The sequence below is a fragment of the Pelodiscus sinensis genome, chromosome 24 (genome assembly GCF_052426305.1).
Source record: "Pelodiscus sinensis isolate ZL-2025 chromosome 24, ASM5242630v1, whole genome shotgun sequence".
NCBI classification, from domain to species: Eukaryota; Metazoa; Chordata; order Testudines; family Trionychidae; genus Pelodiscus; species Pelodiscus sinensis.
Window position 1 is genome coordinate 22,594,498 of NC_143075.1, and position 13,534 is coordinate 22,608,031.

Genomic DNA, 13,534 nt, shown 5'->3' on the forward strand with positions numbered 1-13,534 from the left:
GGACAGGACTCTGCACTTGCTCTTGTTGAACCCCATCAGATTTCTCTTGGCCCAAACCTCCAATGTGGCCAGGTCACTGTGGGCCTCTCTCCCTACCTTAGTGCCACCTGTGAACGCGCTGAGGGTGCAATCCATCCCAGGATTCTGATCCTTAACGTAGATCTGGAACAAGCCTGGCCCCAGGACTGACTCCTGCGGCACGCTGCTTCATCCTGGCTGCCTACACTAGACATCCAGCCGTTGGCTTTGTAGCCGCCCTGTCGGCCATTCCGAAGCATGCTTCTTCAACCTGCGGGCAGGAATCCTCTGGGAGAGTGTATCAAACGCGTCGCTACAGTCAAGCGATATCACGTCCCCTGCTTTCCGCTTTCCCATGTCCACAGAGCCAGTTATCGCCTCAGAGAAAACAATTGACCTTGACTGTTCCTCACCCCCCAGGTTTTTCAGTATGGATTCCGTGAGGACTTGCTCCATGATTTCTCCAGGACTGAGCTGAGGCTGCCCGGTCTGTGGTTCCTTGGATTCTCCTTCCCTTTTTGAAAGATGTGCACTTGACATTTGCCTTTTTCTAGTGGTCTGGGAGCTCCCCCGCTCACCACGAGCGGTCAAAGAGAATGGCCAAAGGCTCTGCAGTCATATCGGCCAGCTCCCTCAGCACCCTGTTCGATCTGGCCCCATGGACTTGTGCCTCTCCCGCTTTTCTAAATCGTCCTTAACCTGTTCTCCCCCTACTGCGGGCTGCCCCACTCCTCCCCACACCGTGCTGCCCCGTGCACCAGTCCGGGAGCTGACCTGTTTGTGAAGACAGAAGCAGAAAAAGCCTTGAGTCCTTCAGCATTTCCCACAACATCTGCCACTAAGTTGCTTCCCCCATTCAGTGAGGGTCCTACACCCTCCCTGGAGCTAACATGCCTGGAGAAGCCTTTCTTGTTCCCATTCACATCCCCTGCTAGCTGCAATTCCAGTTGCGCTTTGGCCTCCCTGTTACACCCCCGCGTGCTCGAGCAATGGTTTACACTCCTCCCTCGTCAAGTTTCCACTTCTTGTCAGCTTCCTTTTTGTGCTTAGGCTTGCCAAGGATTTCAGTGCTAAGCCAACCTGGTCGCCTGCCATATCTGCTATTCTTCCTGCACGCTGCAATTAGGCTTACATAAAATCCAGCCAGCTCTCCTGGACTCCTTCCCCCTCGTCTTAGCCTCCCAGGGATCTTGCCCATCACTCCCTGGAGGAGTCAAGTCTGCTTGTCTGGGTCCTCATTCTGCTGCTCTCCTTTCTCCCTCTGGGCAGGATCCTGAATCGACCTTCTCATGGCCACTGCTGCCCAGGCTGCCACCTGCTTCGACTGCCCCTCGACTCCTCCCCTCCTGGGTGTGAGCAGCAGGGCAAGAGGAGCACGACCCCCAGCTGGTTCCTCCCGCGCTTGCACCAGGACGCTGTCCCCAGCCCTCTCCTGGGCCGTCTGTACGGCTGTATTGCTCTGCCAGCAGACGTCAGGGTGATCCAAGTCCCCCATGGGAACCAGGGTCGCTGATCGGGAAACGGCTGTTAGTTGTTCAGAGGAAGCCTCGTCTGCCTCCTCCTGGTCTGGTGGTCGACAGCAGGTGCCCCCCCGGACATCACCCGTGTTGCTCCCGCCTCTGATCTGAACCCAGTGACTCTCCGGCTTTTCTCCAGTTCCGTACTGGAGCTCTGAGCAATCCCACTGCTCTCTCGGGCAGGGCAGCTCCCCCGCCTGTCCCCCCCGAACAGCTTAGCCCCTTCCATGGCAGCGCTCCAGGCGAGTTACTCACCAAGCCCCTGTAGTTCCTTGAGTGTGCCAGGTCTCCCAATTCCTCCTGCTGCTTTCCCAGGCTTTGGGCGTTCGTGGGCAGGCACCAAGACAACTGGGCGACTGCCCGACCTGCTCAGTGTAGCACCCTCCTCCTTGTGTTTCCTCCCCACATCCCACTTCCCCAATCAGCTCAGGGCTCAGGTCACCATCCCGCAGAGAACCTGGTTCAAAGCCCTCCCTAGGTGAGCCGGCTGGCTGCGGAGATGCTCTTCCCTGTCTTCAGTAGCAGCCCTCGTGCCTGGGACAGCGTCCCATGGCCGGAGGATCCAACGCCCTTGCCTCAACACCACCCGCACAACCTTCTCCACAGGACTATGTAGCACTTTAAAGACTAACAAGATGGTTTATTAGGTGATGAGCTTTCATGGGCCAGACCCACTTCCTCAGATCAAATAGTGGAAGAAAATAGTCACAGCCATATATACCAAAGGATACAATTAAAAAAAAAAAGTGAACACATATGAAAAGGACAAATCACATTTCAGAACAGAAGGGAGATGCGGGGTGGGGGGGGAAGGAAGGTAAATGTCTGTGAGTTAATGATATTAGAGGTGGGGAAAGGTAAATGTCTGTGAGCTAATGGTATTAGAGGTGAGAGACTAGACTCTGGTGTCTGTAGATCACTGCTGCGTTCCATTACTCACAGCGCTGCATGGCCGCACAGGCTAACCGCAGACACACCGCAGCTAGGAGGAAGGAAAGAAATTCGACAGTGCATCGACTTAGTCACAGCGTTAGAGGAGTTGTGTAATTAGAAATCCCGAGTCAAAGTTCAGCTCAGATTGAAGTGCAGCTTTAATTAGGAATTTTGTTAGCATGATTTGGGTTAATTATAAAGTCCCTGATACAATAGCTCGTTGAGGGTAGGCATGTGGCGGGTCTAGGGGTTTTAGTGGACCACAAGTTGAATATGAGTCCGCAGTGCGATGCTGTTGCAAAGAAAGCAAACATGATTCTGGGAGGCATTAACAGGTGTGTTGTGAGCAAGACACGAGAAGTCATTCTTCCGCTCTACTCTGCGCTGGTTAGGCCTCAATTGGAGTATTGTGTTCAGTTCGGGGCACCGCATTTCAAGAACGATGTGGAGAAATTGTAGAGGGTCCAGAGAAGAGCAACGAGAATGATTAACTAGAGAACATGACCTATGAGGGAAGGCTGAAGGAATTGGGTTTGTTTAGTTTAGAAAAGAGAAGGCTGAGGGGGGACATGAGAGCCGTTTTCAGGTGTCTAAAAGGGTGTCAGAAGGAGGAGTGAGAAAACTTGTTCATCTTGGCCTCTGAGGATAGAACAAGAAGCAATGGGCTTAAACTGCAGCAAGGGAGGTTTAGGAAAAAGTTCCTAACTCTCAGGGTAGTTAAACACTGGAATAAATTCCCCAGGGAGGTTGTGGAATCGCCATCTGTGGAGATACTGAAAAGTAGGTTAGATAAATGTTTATCAGGGATGGTCTAGACAGTACTGAGTCCTGCCATGAGGCAGGGGACTGGACTCAGTGACCTCTCGAGGTCCCTTCCAGTCCTAGTGTTCTATGATTCTATGTGGTGGTTCTTAGCCCTGTGATGGTCTAGGACTCCAGGGTGCTTGGAGCTGTACAAATACAGAACAAAAAGAGCAGACAATGTAAATACCTTGGCTGCATGCGCTCAGTGGCGCATGGTTCTTGGGTTTTGTGGCCTGGGTGCCAGACATTACCACTGAGCAGAAAGCCAATGAGGCGGCAGCGTGTGCCCCGTCCGGTGGGCTGACGCGCCATTCTGCCAACTGTACTGGTTTGTCAGCGGCTGGCCTAAGGCCAGATTCAGCAGGGCACCCAGCACACACTGGCTCTTTGCCGGGCTTATCAGCTGCCTCCTGTGGCCAAAGCAGCAGCCACCAGCCAGACTGCCCCGGGGAATCTGCTCCTTGGCTTGCCGGTGATCACGGAGCTTAGGGTCTGTGTTTGAGGCTGGTACGAGGGAAAGAAGGGGCAGGGCAAGCGCTGGCTTTATGCGTCAAGGGCTTCTGCTGCACTCGTGCCTCAGTTTCCCTGGCAGTGCTGAGGTAGCAGTGCCAGGGAGAGCATGTCACACCCCTGTGCCACGTATTGTGTCTTGCCACAGTCCTGACAGGGGCCGTGACAGGAAGGCCAAGATGCCTGCCCGTAAGATCTCCTGACACGTGTCCCCTCTCCACACCACCGGACCATTGCAAGCAATAGGGTTCAATTGGATGCAAAGGAGCTTGAGAGGAAAGGGAGGGACTGGCTGGGTTACCTCCCTCACAGTTGCACCACTTAAGCTCTCTGGAGGCTACATAATGAGAAGACTTAGATACTGCGGTTAAATGAAGTAATTAAACCTAATTTCTTCCAATGTAGCCTATGCACAAGGCTTGAGTTAAGTTTAATTATATGGAAGCTGGGAGTGTCTCTGCTACTCCATCGTTAAAATCATTTGGGACCAATAAGACTGGCCTAGGCTAGAAAATTCAGTTGACCCAGTTATGTCCTTTCAGAGATGAGAAAAATCCACCGCTGGACCCATAGACTTAACCTGGCCTGAGGCCATGTGTAGACAGTGCTAGGCTGACCTGAGAATTCTCCCATCCACCTCTTGGGGAGGCGGGTTACCTGTGTCTACAGGGAAGAGCTGCAGATCCGCTGCTGGTGCAGCAGGCCTGGTTACTCTCTGAGGACAGGAATTGGACGCTGAGTGAGCGAAATCAACAAACCAGGCCCTATAAGGCCGTGTGTGATGCTGCATTTCCCATAGGGCCTGGTTGGCTTGTTTAGCTCAAACTCAGCTATCACATTTAGCTCAAACTCCGTTCCTAGAGGAAGGACCCGCCTGCCCTCGAAACGCCACGGCAGCAGGGCATCAGCCGAGTGACACTGCCTAGGCTAATGCCAGGGGCTCGCCCTTCACGACCGGGGCAGGCGCAACCCTCTGCCCAGCGCTCTACGCCGGAGGGTGGTAGGGTGGCGTATCGGCTCACTTTGGGGCTTGTTTTTTCGTGCCCCTGAGCTATGGAGCTGGGTCTCTGGGTTGCAGACAAGGCTGGGGCAGGTACGCCACACAGAGGCTGATGTCCAGGATATGCCACACAGAGGCTGGTGTCCAGGATACGCCACACAGAGGCTGGTGTCCAGGATACGCCACACAGAGGCTGATGTCCAGGATATGCCACACAGAGGCTGATGTCCAGGATACGCCACACAGAGGCTGACCCTAATGGTGAGGTTGCAACCAGCACCTCCAGGATGTCTGCCCTGGGCTGTTGGAGAGAGCAGCGTTGGGAGGGGGACCCGGGGAGACTCATGCCTGCAGACACCCGTCTCCTTGGACTGCGATGGGAGTCTTGCCAGAGGGGTCAGAGTCAGGTCAGCACCGAATGCCCTTGGGCCCCCCCGTTAGCAGGCTCGGTCTGCGATAGTTGCGTTGTACCCAGCTCGAGCCAGGCGGCTCACCTGTTCGGCTTCCGTGTCTGGCTTTTGGGCACCAGAATGCATCTCAGCTGGGAAGCGCTTCCCCTTCTGGGCCTCAGTGTCCCCCTCCGCACAGTGGAGACAGTGACACTTGCTTCGGACGGCTCTTGGAAATGCCCTGAAGAGCGAAGTGTCGTGCCCGGTTCCTACTGGGCGTTATCGAACGGGGATTTGCACTGCGCTGGCCCCGTTCCCACCCGCAGAGCCCAGGGATTTGCACGGCGCCGGCCCCGTTCCCACCCGTAGAGCCCAGGGATTTGCACGGCGCCGGCCCCGTGCCCACCCGTAGAGCCCAGGGATTTGCACGGCGCTGGCCCCGTGCCCACCCGTAGAGCCCAGGGATTTGCACGGCGCCGGCCCCTTGCCCACCCGTAGAGCCCAGGGATTTGCACGGCGCCGGCCCCTTGCCCACCCGTAGAGCCCAGGGATTTGCACGGCGCTGGCCCCGTGCCCACCCGTAGAGCCCAGGGATTTGCACGGCGCCGGCCCCGTGCCCACCCGTAGAGCCCAGGGATTTGCACGGCGCTGGCCCCGTGCCCACCCGTAGAGCCCAGGGATTTGCACGGCGCTGGCCCCGTGCCCACCCGTAGAGCCCAGGGATTTGCACGGCGCTGGCCCCGTGCCCACCCGTAGAGCCCAGGGATTTGCACGGCGCTGGCCCCGTGCCCACAAGCAGAGCCCAGTCCTGGCAGGGTATAGCCAATTGTTTGCGTTTCTGTGAAATCAACACCCTGGATTTACTGACTCTGGATATTTTTTGCACATGTCTTATGCAGCAGGAATGGAGGCTGGTGTTGGGCGCCAGGCTGCAAGTCAGCCTCCTCCCGCAGCCTAGCAGTGACAACCGAAGTTGTGCTATAGAGAACGGTCCTGGCTTGGGGAACTGATGCCCCAGTACAGGAGTGGGGAAACTGTGGTTGGTTGGGGGTCACTGACCCTAAGTTCCCCCATCCCCGCAGTGGGGCGAGTCAGTGCTGGCACGTCAGCACCACTGCAGCCACCCTGCCCTGCCCTGCAGAGCTAGGGCACTAGCACCGGCTCGCCCCGTTGCAGGGGGAAGGGAAACCCCAAGTCTCATAGACTCATAGACTTTAAGGTCAGAAGGGACCATTATGATCATCTAGTCTGACCCCCTGCACAGTGCAGGCCACAAAATCTCACCCACCCCTCCTAGAATAATCCTCTCACCTATAGCTCAGATAGTGAAGCCTTCAAATACTTTGAAGACCCCAAGATGCAGAGAATCCTCTAGCTGTGATCTGTACCCCATGCTACAGAGGAAGGCGAAAAACCTCCAGGGCCTCTGCCAATCTACCCTGGAGGAAAATTCCTTCCCGACCCCAAATATGGCGATCAGCTAAACCCTGAGCATGTGCCACGGGCTGGATCAAGGGAAGCTGGGAATTGGATCCAGCCCATTGGCCGTAGGTTCCCCACCATTGTTCTCACAGGTCCCTTCCGTCTCTGGTTTTATTCAGTGCTGCAGCATCAGCATACCCTTGTTACGGGGTGCAATCACAGACGTCCCCTTGAGATTGTTCTCCAGTGTGCTGATCCTGCCACTTGGACACGTCTTTTTGCTCTCTGGGGCTCCCCACCACCTGTCCAGCTGGGCCAGATCCTCTGGTCTCCTCCAGCCAAGGCACAGAGATGGGGTAACCCCCCCCCCCTCCCAGAGCAACACAGACAGTGGACCAGCTCAGCTCTGGGTAGACGCAGTTCTAGGACTCAGAACCCAGGAAACCAACCCCCAAATGAGACCAACCCCTTCCCCCCAGCTAAATCCAGCTTTCTCTGTGCAAAAGTTTTACCCAGGGAAAGCTCATAACGGAAACTCTCGTAATCAATGAAAGAGAGAGATGCACAGTGAGTGCTCCCCCCAGGAAACAATTGTTTACACTGGGCTTGATAATAAACACAAGTGTTTTTATTAAGTACCAATAGAAAATGCAGAGCTAGTTCTGGTCCTCTAAGAAACATGCGAATTCTTACCCTGAACAGCTGTTCTTATTTCAGGAATAAGCTTCAAGTCAGAGGGTCTGTCTACACTACCCCGCTAGTTCGAACTAGCGGGGATAATGTAGTCATCCGCAATTGCAAATGAAGCCTGGGATTTGAATTTCCCGGGCTTCATTTGCATAAAGCCGGCCGGCGCCATTTTTAAATGCCGGCAGTTCGAACCCCGTGCCGCGCGGCTACACGCGGCACGGAGTAGCTAGTTCGGATTAGGCTTCCTAATCCGAACTAGCTGTACTCCTCATTCCACGAGTACAGAAGCCTAATCCAAACTAGCTACTCCGTGCCGCGTGCAGCTGCACGGCACGGGGTTCGAACTGCCGGCATTTAAAAATGGCGCCGGCCGGCTTTATGCAAATGAAGCCCGGGAAATTCAAATCCCGGGCTTCATTTGCAATTGCGGATGACTACATTACCCCCGCTAGTTCGAACTAGTGGGGTAGTGTAGGCATACCCAGAGTGGTTCTTTTCCTCTGATTTGGGTCTACAGCCTTCTTCAGAGTTCTTCTGCATCCCCTTAGGGAGGGCCAGGCCGCTTCCAAAGCCAGCTGAAGATGAAAGCTAATTGCTTATAGACTTTCACCCAGGGTGGGAATCCTTTGTTTGGCATCCCACCTTCCCGTGGCAAAATATCAGGTTCAAAACGGATTCCTGTACCCGGTGTTATGGTCGCATGTCTTCCTAGGACCAACCACCATTTGGGCTCCGAGGACAAAGAAGGCTATTTGCAGGTCCTTGAGTTGATCACTGAGTCATTAAGTCTATAAGCAGATTCACACTTCATCTTTCTAACTTCACACACAAGAATGGTACATGGACAAAACCAGGATATAGAGATCCAGCAGATTGTAACTATAGAATCGATCTGTTACGTGCCCTGTTGTGCATAAAGTGTCTCTGAGTTATCCATATTCCTATTCAGAAGCCAATTTTCTCGTAAGGCGTGGGGGGAGGGGAGGGCATCACAGCCCTGTCCCTACATTCTCATGTCAAAGAGATACATTTCTTTACGCTAAAGATGATCATAATGGTCCCTTCTGACCTTAAAGTCTATGGCTGTGTCTAGACTGGCAAGTTTTTCCTCAAAAGCAGCAAGAGAGTGAACACCGCACTACCTCACACAGGGGCTGCTTCGTGACAGTCTCCCCTGGCCCCACCCCCATCACAGCAAGGGGGGGTCAGGCGGCACCGTGGAGATGGTGCTGGGGAGAACCAGCTTTTAAGCCAGTTCCCCTCAGCACCAGCTCCTGCTTCCCACCCACTGCCTCTGATGCAGAGGCAGCGGGTGCGGGGCGGGGAGGGATGCGCGTAGTCACGTTGACTATCTGATAAGCCTAGTTGCTGCTGCAAGCACGTCCTTCCAGCAGGTGAACACACACAGAGCAACTTGGCAAGTGAAGGAGGCCTGGTGGAAATGTAAAGCAGTCAAACGTCTGGCTAGATGAGATGTCAGAGCATTCTGTGATGGACTGCAGGCGGCCTATGGGCTGTGCATGGCTGGCGCTACCCCAGTGCGCTCTGCCGATGGCAGCACGCCGATTGCAGACCGTGCCAAGATCCTTGACCGCTGGGCTGAACATTTTCACTGTGTGAAACCAGGCACTGGCTCAGCATTCCAGAAGAGACGCACCGGTGGGCTAATGATTCGCAGCTGGTTCTACCACCCGCTCTTGAGGAGGTACAAAAGCTGTGAAGCAGATGAAATCTGGAAAGTCACTTGGCAGTGACATGATCCCATCAGAGACTTGTGCCTTCTGGTGGTGGCCAGCTGATCCACCGCCTCCCCCATTGATTTATCAGCATTTGTGAAAAAGAGCAAGTGCTCCAAGACTTCAGTGATGCCCTGATTGGACACATGTCCGAGAGGAAAGCTGACCGTGCATTCTGGGATGACCACTGGGACATCTCACGACTGTCTAGAGCTGGTAGGATCCTGGCTGCTTCCTCTACAACCGGCTGCCATTACATGTGTTCACAAACAGCATCGTTCCTGAAAGTCAATGTGGATTCCATGTTGGTCGAGTCACAGCCAGGCAGATCCAAGAAAAATGCAGAGAGCAACATCAGGATCTCGATGTGATTTTCATTGATCTGACCAAGGCGTTCGATGCAGTCAAAAGAAACATGGACAAATCGGCTGACCTGTGTTTTAATGTTTCAGTATAGATCGGTCCTTCGTGATGGAATGCTGGGTCGCCTCCTTAACAACGGAGAGACATCAGCACCTTTTGAAGTAACAATTCTGCATCTACTTTTGGATGACGCTGTTAGTTGCTTTCAAGGATGATGCATTGGGCTCTCCTATTCTGTTCCAAATGGACCGCAGCATTTTCACCTTCAGGCTCACACCAAAGTGTTCACTACAACGATCTATTTGCTGATGACTCAGCAGTTGAAGATGCTTTGAAGCTTTTTAATTGTTTTGCTATTTCTGCTCATCATTTTGGGCTCACTACGAGCCTCAAGAAAACCGAGGTTATGGCCCAGTCTGTTTGGAAAGAGGCCAGCAGTCCAGCGATCACTGCTGCTGACGCTGTCCTTACGGCTCTTGATAAGTTTTGCTATCTTGGAAGCATCCGGTCCTCCAGCATAAACGGTGAAGACTTTGCTTAACTAGCCAAAGCCAGCACTGTCTTCGGAAGGTTGACCAAGTGCTTATGGAATGACCGTGGTATTAAACTTCCCCTGCAGGTAAAAGTTTATCAGGCAGTTGTCCTGATGACCCTGCTGTATGGCTGGGAGTCATGGACCATCTCTCGCCACCACGTTTTGAAATGCAATCAATTCCATATGTGCTGTCTCAGAAGATTGCCCACGTGAATTGTTGGGACAAAATTCCTAACCCAGAAGTCCTTCGGCTGTGTGGTGTCATTGTGACGTAGTGGGGGTACCTGGCTGGTTTCTATGCTGCTGGCTCTGGGGTAACCCCCACTGCTGCCGTGGGTACCACGACCCAGCAAAACAGGATGAGTCACTATGCAAAGGGACCTCTCAACCGGTATGGCCAGACACCCCCCATGGAGAGGAACAAAGGAAGGTGGATGCTGCCCTGGCTGGGGGGCAGGGCTGGAAGAGTGTTGGTTAGTTGCTGTCTGGGAGCATGGATGAGACAGCCTAGGGAAAGGGGCTGGAGTTTAGGGGCCCAGTCTCCCCCATCTCAAGTGGTCCTGAGGCATCCTAGCCCAGCTCTGTGACCAGATTCCATCTGTGCTGTGCTGTACCCTGGAGAGCCAATAAACTTCCTCTATTCCACCGGCTGGTGCCGTCTGTTTGTGCCATTTCGGGGTGCAGGAGACGGGGGAACCCAACGCGCCGTCACAGTCATGCACATGGAAGCAATGCTTATGAACAAACCGTGTCACTCGATTGGTCACATTATGAGGATGGAGGATGCATGGATCCCGAAAATGGTCTTCTATTGCCAGCTTGTCCAGGGAAAGCGCTCGATGGGTGGTCAGCATAAGCATTATCAAGATATTTTAAAGGCCAACATGAAGTCATGCAGCACATCCCCCAGTGACCTGGAAATCATAGCTCTGGACAGAATGTTCTGGCAACAAACTTCTACAGCCCTTCAAACGCTTGGAGAGTCCAGGTTCCCAGGCAGTACAAAAAAAGTAGAGGATCCAGAAAGAGTGCCCAGCACCCGCAGATGGCAAATTTTTATGTGACATTTGTCATCAGATTTGCTGATCAAGGACTGGGTTAAATTGCCCACCCGCGGCTCATAGAAGCTGACATCCGTCGACGGACGGCTCAGTCCGTACATACATACGCATGCACATCTTTATGTGGCCCACAATAGGAGAAAGCTTTCCATTTCATCGAAGTAAAGGGATTTGCCTAATCAGTTACCCATGAACCAGCAGGGAGCCCTGCAAAGCTACTGTTTGCCTCCTGTTCTCCAGCCTTTCCTTTATGTGACTCCCAGTCCATTGGAAATGTTTAGGGAACAGCAGCGAGGTAACAAAACATACTCACGGGCCCATCTCTGGCTTGGAGAACCTGCTGGGCAAAGGAGCTGGGCCTGGCGGATCCAAGAGCCAGCCAAGGTCCTGGAAACTCCTCCTCACCCAGCTGACTGCTGGAAACTCCCCAAACACGCCTGCCTGGGAGCAGGTGATGACGGCTCTAGACACGCCAAGGTCTGAAACATTCCAGTTGCCCGTGTTCTGCTTGTGTTTCCTCTGATTGTGCCTCCCTTCCTGTTGGTTTCTGGTGACTTGCAGAGTTCTTTCCAGTTCACAAGCTTGACACGGCTCTTCCCCCTGCGGCAGGGCAGGTGGGAGGGCTTGGTCAGAAGGGGGAGAAATAGCAACGGCCCTGGTTAATTAGGGGCAGCTGAGACAGGGCGGCTCTCCAGCAAGTAAGGGCTGAGCTGGCTTCAGGCAGCCACAGGACCTCTGTAAAAGCCTCCCCCGTGGGGAGAGTGAGGAGGCAAGCGGCAGGGGAGCCTGGGGGGAGGCGGAGAGGAGTTACAACCGATAAGGTCAGCGTGGGAGATGCTGGCAAAGAGAATGGCAGCATTGCCAAGGGAGGGGCAAGGTGAGGCGCTCCAACAGGGAGTGTGTGGGCTCCCTTCCCCGGGCAACCGGAGAGTCCAGCTGGTCGCTGGAAGGACTGGTAACCCAGCCCAGGCTGACCAGGGGCATCTGTCCTGACAGCCATCTTGCCAAGGGACAGCCCTCCACGAAATGCTGACAGGGGTAAGCAAAACCTGTGCTGCCGATTGTGGACCGAACACGGGTCTGGAACCCAGGAGTGGGACTGACCCTGCCACACCCCCCGACTCAGCCCTGCCCAAAGAATCGGGTGCACGGCTGCCCTGCGAGCGATTGCTCAGTCGTGCCTGCGTGGGACAGCGCTCCCCGCTGCTGGTGCATGAGAAACCGGCCACAAACGTTCAGATCGGTTTAAATAAACGCCCCACGCTACCTTGTGTGACTGGCACATCTGCGTGGGGGCGGGGCGGGGGGCAGAGTCTGAACAGTGTCACTTAAAGTACTGAGGAACAGGAACATGGGCATGGGGCGATTTCCTTCTTAGACCCCGGGAGGGGCTTGGGCGCAGTGGGGAGCTGCAGACGTGCCTGTCGCTGTGGGGGAGTCATGGGACTGACCCTTCCTTTTCCCTCCCCAGGTCAATTTCCGTGGCTCCGGGAGCAGGAGTTGCTGGACAGAGCGCTCTCACGGCGAGAAGCGCCTCCTCGTGCTGGTGGTGGTTTTGGCGCTCAGCCTCTTGGCCTGTGTCTTAGCCCTGGGGTTCCAGTACAGAGACAGTAAGTCCTTCCCTCGCACGGGCGCTGGCTCCGGGGGGCGCCGCGGGGACGGCAGGTGCTGTGGAAGTCAGCTGGGGTCACCGCTCAGCTCAGTCGCCATAGCTGCTATCCGTGGCCTCAGCTAATTTGCCTTCCCCGCAACTGGGTCCTTCCCGGGGCAGGGCTGAGAGCAGCTGCTGGAGGAAATGTGGCTGGAAGGGGGGCGCCATGCTCTGGGGCAGCCGGCACTGCGCGCCCGTGGGCGGGGCAGAGGGGAGCCGTCCGGGCCAGCTCAGGAGCTGCAAAGAACGTGCAGACTCCCCTCCCCACGGGAATTGGAGAGACAGTCCCCTGGCTGCTCCGGGCTGCTCCCAGCATGGGTAGGAAGTGGGCGGGGCTAGCAGAGGAGAAGCTTTAAGCCAGGGGTGGGCCAAAGGGCCTCGGCCGGCTGGACCCAGCCAGCCAAGCAAGTTGATCCGGCCCGCGGAGGCCCTGCCCCTCTCCCTGCCCCCAAGCCAATCAGGGCAAAGGCTCCTCCCGTCCTGCCTCCGCCCTCAAGGAGTGCCCGGCTTTTAGAAGCGCCGCGCGCTCCTGGCAGGGTGGGGGCAGGGCGGGAGGAGACTTGGCGTGCTCCCCCCGCCCCCAGGCCAATCAGGGCTTGGGGCGCCTGACGTCTCCTCCCGCCCTGCAAGGACGCTTAGCGCCACGCCCCATTGCAGGACGGGGGCAGGTAGCGAGAGACTCGCGTGTTCCTCCGCCCCAGGCCGCGATTGAGCTGGGGGCAGCAGGGGGGAGCACGCAAAGCCTCCTCCCACTGCCAGGGGCACAGGCGCCTGGAGGGAACAGCTGGCGGTTCCGAACAGCCGGCGGTTCCGAACAGCTGGCAGTTCTCTCTTTGGGGGGCAAAGACTTTGAGACCAGTCAGGGTCTGTGGGTGGGGAAGCAGGGAAGTGTCCTGGTCCGGCCC

General features: G+C 55.4%; 1 protein-coding gene across 4 annotated transcripts in view; it reads left to right on the forward strand.

The window, feature by feature from the left end:
• Nucleotides 1–13,534, forward strand: part of ECE1 (endothelin converting enzyme 1) — a 105,796-nt gene that overhangs the window by 48,050 nt on the left and 44,212 nt on the right. For all 4 annotated transcript variants that reach the window (XM_075906542.2, XM_075906541.2, XM_075906543.2 and 1 more), the window contains exon 3: nt 12,450–12,588. In XM_075906542.2, coding sequence (XP_075762657.2) covers nt 12,450–12,588 — 139 coding nt within the window. The remainder of the gene's footprint in view (nt 1–12,449; nt 12,589–13,534) is intronic.